Source organism: Pundamilia nyererei, unplaced genomic scaffold (assembly GCF_000239375.1).
Source record: "Pundamilia nyererei isolate P.nyererei 1_Seehausen unplaced genomic scaffold, PunNye1.0 scaffold00055, whole genome shotgun sequence".
Taxonomy (NCBI): domain Eukaryota; kingdom Metazoa; phylum Chordata; class Actinopteri; order Cichliformes; family Cichlidae; genus Pundamilia; species Pundamilia nyererei.
In genome coordinates this window covers 2,422,346-2,432,638 of record NW_005187456.1, presented here as the reverse complement: position 1 = coordinate 2,432,638, position 10,293 = coordinate 2,422,346, and the positions used below count along the sequence as shown (strand labels likewise).

General features: G+C 41.6%; 1 protein-coding gene across 2 annotated transcripts in view; it reads left to right on the top strand.

Annotated features, from left to right (window-relative positions):
* LOC102195398 (uncharacterized protein CXorf21) overlaps positions 1-1,281 on the top strand; it is a 1,981-nt gene extending 700 nt beyond the window's left edge. For both annotated transcript variants that reach the window (XM_005733858.1, XM_005733857.1), the window contains exon 2: positions 50-1,281. In XM_005733858.1, the coding sequence (XP_005733915.1) occupies positions 52-1,005 (954 nt within the window). In that variant the 5' untranslated portion in view covers positions 50-51 and the 3' untranslated portion in view covers positions 1,006-1,281. The remainder of the gene's footprint in view (positions 1-49) is intronic.
* Positions 1,282-10,293: the final 9,012 nt, after the last annotated feature.

Genomic DNA, 10,293 nt, shown 5'->3' with positions numbered 1-10,293 from the left:
TATATCTCCGTATCACATGTTATCACATATCACATGCTCTTTCTTGCAGCCATGCTTTGTGAAGGCAGATTGCTGATCATGACCTACTGTGAATTTGAAGAGCTGGACTCCCTTCCTTCTAAGCCAGCTTTCCAGAATTCTTATGGGTCACAGAAAGCAGCTGCTGCCCTCATACCAGGTTCCACCAGACATGCTCCGCTTGTTCATCACAATTCCCCGGAGCAGATAACTACAGACAACCGAAGGGCTTCAGCTGAGTTGTACATTTCTCCTTTGCAGTCCTTAAATCTTCAGAGAGCTCATCTAGGCAGGCAGATCTCTCGAGAGATAGAGATCCCGGCCCAAGCTCACTCAGGTGGCGATACCCCTTTCTTGGTTCCCTCGTTCTGTCAGAGCTTTTGCAAAAACTACAGTGACCTTCATATTGCAGGTGACCAAGTGCTGCCTCTCTCAGCTAATAATTGCGAGCTGAGGGTTTGTGCCAATGTACCGGATGTCGGTCCCTTTATCCAGTCTTGTGATGTGCCCCCAGCTGTGGAAGATTCTCTCCAAGGACACGAAGCTCGGGATGGGATGCTGTTTCCACTGAGGGGAGGTTCGAATCGGTGGAGACTGGGGAGCGGCCGTGATCGGAGCTTTTTGCTCCAGGAGCATGAAGGTCCATTTTCCAACTCCCTTCTGAATCACTACCTGGAGCAAAAACTCCTGGATCTATATCAGCAATACATGATGGAGAATATGGCAAGAGAAGGAGCCCCTGGTTCAGACTCTGACGCAAGTGCCATTTGCCCTTTACTGGGCTCAGAGCTGGTCCTCACCAGCCTGGACCAAATCACTTTGCAGCTCAGCCGGGAGGGCAACATGGAGGCCGGCTTGGCCAAGGACATGGTCCTGAGCTGCTTCCTGCGAGTCGCTGGTGATATGCAGTCAAGTGAGATCAGTACTCCCTTTCTGCAGATTTCTAATGAGGCATCCAGGGAGCAACTCACAGAGAGTAATGAGTGACCCCACTGTCAAGGAACTCCTTCATTCAATACTGCCTTTCATTTCAGTACAACACTGAAAAAACCCAGGATTGGACTGATAACCACATTTTTATTTTATTAGCTCTTGAGAAGATGTTAAATGAGAGTTCTATGTGGGATTATGCAGTAATTACCTGGAAAATGTGCCGTATTTATGCATCCTAAATTGAATTTGCAGTGATGACACTGGGATCTGTGTTTACCTGTCTTTAGTGCAGCTTTAACTTTCTAAAGAAAATAAAAACAGGAACTGAAAACTGAAACAGCTGCTTCCCGTTTTTCAAAAGAACATCGATGGTCTAGCAGAACAACATGAAATCAAAAACAGCATGCTGCCTCATTATGTATTATGTGCAGCCACATCTAAGATCATTTTGCATGCCTAATGATCACTGATTAATTAGATTTGACTTTTTTTTTTCACGAAGGAAACAAGGCTGTTTATAATGAAACTAGGAGGGAAGACACTGAATTTGCAACAAATATCCAAAAGTGCAGCCTCAAAATGCCCTTCGATCAACACGCTGTCATTCTAGGCTTCACACAGCAACTTCATCGGCTCTGTTACCTAAAAATGTAGCTGTAACCAAGTGCTGCATGAGTCGTTTGTTACCCCAGTCTCCCCATCAGGACTGCAGATGTAAAGAATTTGATTTCATGATGTCTGAGCAGCACATGAAAAGAGAATACATGCTTTAACGAAACAGATTTTCTATTAATTCAAAAATCATCATCCAGGAGTGTAATTGCTCCTTAAGAATGAAAAGAAAACTCCACGAGCTGACTATTTCCCCCTCCTCCACTCTTCCTTGAACTCAGCTGTATGATGAGGACAAAGATGAATCAAGACTGCTGAAAATCATTGAAAGAAAACAAAGGCACTTTTGTACATCTCATGTCATTTATTCTCTTGTCTTGCAGATCACCTTTCCCCTTACTGACTCATCCACAGATTAATATCCCACCCTTGATGAAATTACTTATATTATAATGTGACTTATGAATGCTCCCTCTCTCTCTATGTGTCATTTTATGTGTTATGTAGCCAATTAGAGACATTTAATAACCCCTAAGGACTCTAATTAGTTTATATAATTGTCCTTTTGATCGTCTGACTCTCTGATGTTAGCATGAAATACTATAGATCATGGTTTTGGAGGCTACTCTGAAATCCATTTAAATGATGACTTTAGGGGGGTCGGATTCTTGCCTCCTTAAGTAATTAGAGAGAGGATCCCTCTAAAAATCAGTCACCTGAAGCACGATTCGGAGTTCCTCTGTGAGCTGTAGAAAAAGGCTCTGACCGTCTAACTGCCCGCTGTTCTGACCTACTCCCACAAACCTTTCTGATCTTCTGCAAACCCATTCACAGCCAGACCCAGCGCTTCATCCTCCATCCCCGCCGCACTGCCGTTTACTGATAACCTGTTGTTTAACCTCGGACTTCTCTTCACCTGCTCAAATAGATGTTATCCAGTATCCTCGGTTACTGGCTTCTTTCAGGAAAAAGTTGTTTACATCTCTGAGAAATCATACTTGGATTTTTTTTTATAGCTCAGTCCTTTAGGTCATTCCTCTTTTATCATGTTTCCACGCCTCAGTGTCTCTCGCTTATTATGTTTTATTTTAAATGAGCTGTTATTGTAGCTGAATGTAGTTATAGTTTCTCATCTTGTTGCGTGCTCATCACTCCTTGCCAGTGCACGGTGGAATCATAAGTAATCGTCCGCTGAGAGCCTACAGGTGGGAGCTGGGGTGTTAACAGTAGGTTTGATTTGTTGGAGGGAGAGATTGGAAAATGGGAGAGTTTGTTTGGAATATGATGTGAGGAGAGTGACACATGTTGCCGTATGTATGCAGTTCAGCTCGAGCTGACTTGAATTAACTCACGGGTTTGGCTCCATTTGTGCTGTTTTTGAGTTACAGCTACTCTTTTGTTGACTTCTCAGTCTTTGAGTTGAATAGTTTGCTGTCTTATTAATGGATAACTTTTCCCTAAACTTACTTCTGAAATTCTCCTTGAGAGAAAATCTGAGAAGAACGGGAGTCATAAAGCGCTGATAATCTTATCTAACTGTCTGGCTGAATCAATGGTAGAGCAAGGTTGTGTAGGAGCTTTACATATTTATTTCTAAAGCTTCTTTAATTCAGGGTGGTTTAATAAAGTCATGATGTGAGGTTAAAGTTCCCCTTGACTTAAATCTGTGCCCATGTATTTTACTCAGATGTGCTTTTTTGCTCATTTTTATTCCTTTAACTTTCACACTTTGCTGGCTGAAAGTCAGTAAGCGATCAAAAATTGATATCTGGTGTAAGAAATTGTTGCCCTTAAAAAGCAACAGTTCTTTGAGGTGGACATTGAAAGAACTGGATAATTGGCAGGTAGGTTGTTCTCTTCACCTTGGGGTACTTGTACACAGTTTTTGTCGATATCTGCCCTCATGTAATCCCAGACTAAGTCATGATCACGACGCTATGAGGGGCATATTCTTTTGTCAGGGGCACATCCTTCTTTGGAGGGGTACTCGAGCCTGTGAGGGTTTAGCTGAGGGTTTGTTTTTTTTTATATGGCTGTAACTGTATTTTTTTTGGAGTTGTTGTCATGTTGCAGAAAGAACTTGAAGGCTTTTTGGACATTTATCTGTTTGCTCAACTTAAAATGATGTTTGAAACCACACATGGGAATGCTTATGATCATATTTAGTTTGAAAACCAAATGTTATCAAGTATTAATTTCTTGTGCACTATTCATATAATGTGAATTTCTGCATGTTTGGAGTATCGAGTGTTTCCCATGCATCTAAGCAGTATATTTCAAAGCCCAGGACAATTGTTTAAATTCTGAAATTAAACAAATTGGGTTTCATGATATAGCTCCAGGCATTCAAATCTTTATTTATTTTCTTACAAAAAAAGAGCTTCACTGATTTTCTTGTAAGTCTTGCAGTTTGATAATCAGTCACAAGGGGGAAGCATTGCCACCTAACTTAATCCTCATGGCTTTGCCCCTCTATACCTTTTATTCCCTCTTTTCACCTCCTCCTTACAGTCCGTGTCTATCCAGCCAGTTAATGTCCTCTATCTTGTGCACCCTTTTACTCTGACTCTATGATGTCATCAGGACTGGGGTAAATCTGTTCAGATAAGGATAAGCATATCTACACCACAAGATTTATTTTTGGAAAATATTGCACATGTATAATTTTTAGCAGGGCTGGACAATGTTTTTGCACATTCTTTTCACCCTTTTTTTCTCCACTTTCAAAGACCAGCGGCTCCAGTGTAGCCATGGCCTTCTGATCCAGTGTTTGATCAACTTCCTTGTTTCCTTTCCAAACAGAAAGCCACAGGAGGAAAATGTGTTTACCGAGCTGAGTGCCGCAGTCGGAGCCCTGTGAAGTCTCAAGGCCAGAGAGACACATGTTTGGTATTTCTGCTTCTATCTGGACTGAACATTCCAGGTACATGTTAAAGGAACAAAGTTCTTACAGACCTAAACACAAACGCTCACATATAAATATGATTCACCCAATGCCAAGCCCGGCAGCGTGAGCACATTCAAATAAACTAATTTCCACAGACCTTGGAGGAAAAAAAAGAAGAAAAACAGACCTGTTGTTCCAGCAGAGGTTATAAGAATTGTTTGAAGGGCTGAAGGTAACACCACATAAAGCAGTATCTCACAGTCTGTTTACCTAGAGACCCTCAAATTCACCGTTCACACAAATTATGCACGCTATTTACATTTTCTTCTCAGCAGATTTATAATTTACAGATTTTATTTTACTCGTTTGGTTTCAAATGCTTTACAAGTAGAAGGACAAAGAGTTCAAAAAAAATTGCTATGGGGAGTTTTTTTTTCTTTAAGGGAAGGAATGGTTTTTGGAGAAAACATGAATAAAGAAGACAGACGGAGAGTGGTGAAAACACACACACACATGCACGCACATGCACTTCTCTCATGGCCTAGCAATGAAACTAACAGGGAGGTTGAAGTGTTGGAGTGTCTTTCAGAGGTTCATAAAGTAATTTCCTTGTCACAAAGAGCTTTTAACATGGAGGGCAGTGGAGGCAAGGCCATGGGATTTTATATCAAAACCAAGGTCCCGGATACACTCTCACTATTGTGGCTTTAAAGCCTTTCGCACTCTGTGGCTTCCCTTTATTTAAAAAGCTTTTACTATGCGGCCTTGTTAATTGGAACAGCCACGTATGTTTACATTTCTTTTTGTGACTTTTCATAATTTGTTAGCGCCTACTAAAAGTCAAGATCTTTTGGGTTCTTCAAAGATTTACACACAGACTCACATGCATGCAGGAAAACACGTAAACGCACACACAAGTGGAAGCATTTCAGACTACAGCTGGTGTATTGAAGCACTTAATTCGATTAACATTTGTTCAGAAGCTCAACTTCGCTTGAGCGATTGCCTTTTTTTTTTCTTAGATTATATTCAGTGGATTGACCTAATGAACAAGAGGCAGCATGCAGGAACATTAAATGGCAGCCCTGCTCTGTAACTGTCTGATTGACACTGGGAGATATACGTGGTGGAACGGGAGAACACACATTTCCTGGTCGGTTAGCTGCTCAAGGCTGCAGAGAGCCCGCAGTGAAGCGGGTGACCTTGGTTAAGCTGGAGCAGACAGAGAGCGACCTTGAGAGACAGCGGTGCAGCAGGATCTGGCTCTCAAAGAGCTGGAAAACATAATGCGTTCATGTTTGAGTATATATCACAGAACTCAGAATGTGGACAGCATGTGGCTCTGAAAACAGATTTCCCCCACACGCTGTCCTTTACTGGATAGCTTATTATGTATTTCTGATTTCCGAGACATAACATTCATTTGTGGACCCGATCCTTGTTTTTCATCTTTAGATTCCTCAATTTCACAGATAGAGTATACCTCCAAAAACACTTTGAAGCTATAGCTATAGCTTCAAAGTGTTCTCCACTCGTCAAAGCACTACTGTGTTCTCATGTGTTTGTCTTTGATTACGACTTTGATCACTGTCAGTGACAGCACGCGCACACACTGACCTGTCCATCTGGAGATTTTGATGAACATTTTCTTTCACCCCTTCTTATATCATCTCTGTTGTTATCAGTTTGTGCATCCTTTGTGTACTTGTTTGTCAGATGGTTTAGCTTACAGAGCAAAAAATCAACAGTGTCTTTTTATTATCTATCCTTCCACACAAGTCCAGTAACATTTGACTTTAATGAAATGGGGAAAAAAGTATACATAATTTCACTTTTTGGTTTGTAAAGAGGCTACAAACAATAGGTTCTCAAACTGGCATGTAAAATAATGCATAAGACACACGGAAAGAAATACAAAGTGCATTTTTTATTTGAAACTTGTACATTTTTCATGGACGGTATTCTTTGATTGATTAATGTAAAAAGTAACTAAAGCAAAACACAACCAAAAGTTTGACCATTGTGCTGAATATTTACTTTCTGAGGGCAAACCCCATCAGGCTACATCATGTGCAAATAAATACTGAAATTCGCACATAAACAAACCATACAAATCTCATGCCCTATCATGTGTGTAACGGCTGCTATACACACACCTGTGTCTTACTATGCTAATGCACATGTTGGCAGACAATACACAATATACAAGCAATATACAGATAATAATGAATAAGATAATGAATACAGAGTGCAGCTGTGTGTGGCGGCTCACATAGCAAACACTACACAACTTGTCAGACACTTTTTTTAGGCACATGTTGCTACTACTTCAGAACAACCTTAATTCTTTAAAATAATAATGGATTGGATTTATATAGCACTTTTCAAGGCACCCAAAGCGCTTTACAATGCCACCATTCATTCACACACTGGTGGAGGCAAGCTACAGTTGTAGCCACAGCTGCCCTGGGGTAAACTGACAGAAGCGAGGCTGCCATATCGTGCCATCGCCCCCTCTGGCCAACACCAGTAGGCGGGAGGGTAAAGTGTCTTACTCAAGAATACACAGCGACCAGGACAGAGAGCCCGGGGATCGAACCGGCGACCTTCCAGTTACAGCTGCTCATTTATCAGTTTCACAACATCCATGATGTGAAACTGTCACATCTCTCCACCTCATCTCAAGATCTGGTGACCGTGTAGGCCATTTAAGTACAGTGAACTCATTCACATGTGGAAGAAACCAGTTTGACATGGTTGGAGCTTTGAGACATGCAGCCATCAGAAGATGGGTACCACCGTGACCATAAAGGAATGCACATGGTCAGCAATTATACTATATACAGTGACCATATAGTGTACGTCATGAATGAAAGTGAGCCTTCAATGTATAAATCTTGATACTGGTCAGTTATGTATGAGCGTGATAGTTTAAGGATAGAAGCTGCTGTATCTGGTAGTTTTGGTGTAAACAGCTCTTCAACCTTGGCTGGAGGGAAGGTGAAAAATATCCCATACAAGATGTTGGATATCTGCAACGATGCAGTTTTTTTGTTCTTACATAATACCTTAATCACAGGTGATCGAATGTAGCCCCCCTCGTCCTTGCTGCTCTGTTTGCTCTCCACTGTTTGCTGTAGTCAGTTTCTGCACTGCTTTCTGGCTGCGCCACATCAGAGTATGATGGATGTGCACAAGATCCTGATTGCAGTTTAGAGCTGGCTCAGCAGCTCCTGTGGTAAATCATACTATGCAGTCCAAGTTCATGTGAATACAATCTGATTTTCAAAACAGTCCATGAAATGTGTGAAAGCTGTTCTGGGAAATGTTATTCAGTGACTGCTGTTCTGGAAACTGTCTCATAAACGATGGAATGAGCGCTCTGTGGTCAGTATCTGGTTGACGATAAAGACATAGTGCTTCAAGTTTAATTCTGCATGGCAAGTGTTGGTACTAAGTTGTGTGATGAGAGTTTAAAAAACACAGATGTTTCCATGCTTGCTTTGACTGGCTGATGACACAGTGTCCTCCAAATCTTCTTGTCTCTGCTCAGCCATATTTCTTATTATTTTTTACATTTTATTTTTTGAAGTTGTAAGCATCCTTTGTGTCAGCTGACATTGTGCTTTCATCTGCTTGAATCTGCTTTGCTACCAGCGGTATACTGGCAGGTATTACCACAGTCGTCTTCATTCACTGCTGCTTTCTGGTTGCGCCGACGCACTTGTGTTTCATAAAAATCTTTTCTTTTGTACTTTTCCTTTGATCAGGCACAAGTATTTTCATGGTTACATGAAAGCTGGAGGCAATGATGCAATATTCTGCTCATGCACAAATTCATAAATTGGAAGCTTTCTCTTTACCAGATAGACAACTTTTCAGTTTTTCTAGTGACAACCAAGCGTGCCTGTAGTGCACCAGGGCGTGATGTTTCTAATTAGGATGTGGTTGCCTTTCCTCTTTTCCCAGAATGCCTTACTTTGTTGTCATAACTCTTTTTTTCCTCTCTCTCTGCAGACGTCTCTCTGCAGACGTCTCTAGCACTATATTGGCTTTTTGCTTTCAGTTTCCCCCCCTTTTTTTTCACGTATTTCAATGGTATGGGGTTCTACTTTCTTGTTATTCAGAATCAGAGGTTGTAGGTCCCTCTGGAATAGGCAGTAAAAACTCACTGGCTCACATTTTCTGAAGTTGCATTTCACAGGCTGGCTTATTAAGCAACACACAGGTTTCCACAATCTCTGGGAGAATGTTCACCATCAGCAGGGGAGCCTTTGACCAATCTCCCTCTGGGTGATATGGTGTTCTTCTTGAGCCTACAATGTTCCAGCTGGTTGTCAGCTGGATGAACAGCTGATTTTCTAACTCAAAACTTAGGGTATAGTCATCAAATATCTTGATGTCTTCTATCTTGTCTGATTTTGATGTTTTATAGATTCGTACAAATCATGTGAAATGGGATATTATCAATATATTTTCAACACAACATTGTTTTTTTTTCTCCTGGACAGATCATCCAGACACTCTGAGTGCCGAGTAGTGACACTACTGCTAGGGGATGTTTCATTGTGTCTGCTGGGCCTTTAAGGAGCTGAGGATGACTTGCTAAAAGCTTTTTAGTCACCGTGATATGGAAAACAGATCGTGTCTCTCAAAGGTCAAAGGTATATTCAAAACACTATTCCGATCCTCTCCTGTGGGTCCCAAGTCATAACAAAGGCTGTCAGATGTATTCTCTCAACTAAGAAGCAGTAATGACAGGCCTTACTTGATCCAAGAGAGAAAACAGAGAGTTGCTTCCCAAACCATCCATGATGATGGAATAAACAGGCTTCTTTCTCCTGTTACGATGGGAGTCTGTTTGTTCTTGGATCCAGCCTCAAGTACAGGAACAGCTGGTTTCAGCGCTGCCAAGCTTCATTTTTTGACGCTGAAGGTTGCTACTTTGTTGCGTGAAGTCAGTGACGCTCTGTTGTGAGTGTGTGAAAGACAAGGTTGGCAGTAATCAAGCTACTGAAATCTGCGACAGGTAGACAAGCCCATAGTTGAGTATAAATGGTAAGTGGCCTGGTACTTATATAGCGCTTTTCTACTACAAGCTTCGTCACCCAATCACACACACACACACATACATTCATACAAGAAATCCCAAAAATCCCAGTCTCAGCTGACTGCAGGTTTCCCCAAACTTATAAACAGTAGATTTACATGATGACTGAAACTAGCACCACTGATGAACAATGGTTTGTGAGGTCTCTTGGTCATTAATATGCAAATTGTCATGACCATTAATCAACAACCACTAATCAAACAAACAAGAACATCATATCAAGAAGGCCCTGAGTAAATATCATCATCCTAGCTGGACATTTGTCAAAGCTGGGAAGGCACCTGAAGAAAGCGCCAGATGATCCAGCAGAGAAGAAGGACAACTGCTGCCTAAGTAAGAAAATCCTGAGTGACGCCTTATGTGTTGGAAGTATTGGAACAGCTAAGATGCATTTTGTCTAAACACTACATCTCTTTGGCTTTCAAACCCCAAAACACGCTGCGCCAAAAAAAAAAGATCAGATTCCCCGACACAAACAGAGTAATGTAGCGTATGCTGGTAAGTGTCAGGAGGATTGCTGTGATTTATACATCGGGGAAACCAAACAACCTCTGTTTAAGTGGATGCCATAACATAGAAGAGCCACCTTGTCAGGCTAGGTCTCTACATTTACACCTAGAGGCCAGTGGACACTCTTTCAATGATGAGGATGTACACAGGAACGCTGGTTTGAGCGGGGAGTCAAGAAGGCCATTTACGTGGAGAAAGAAAGGTCTGAATCAGGGAGGGTGCC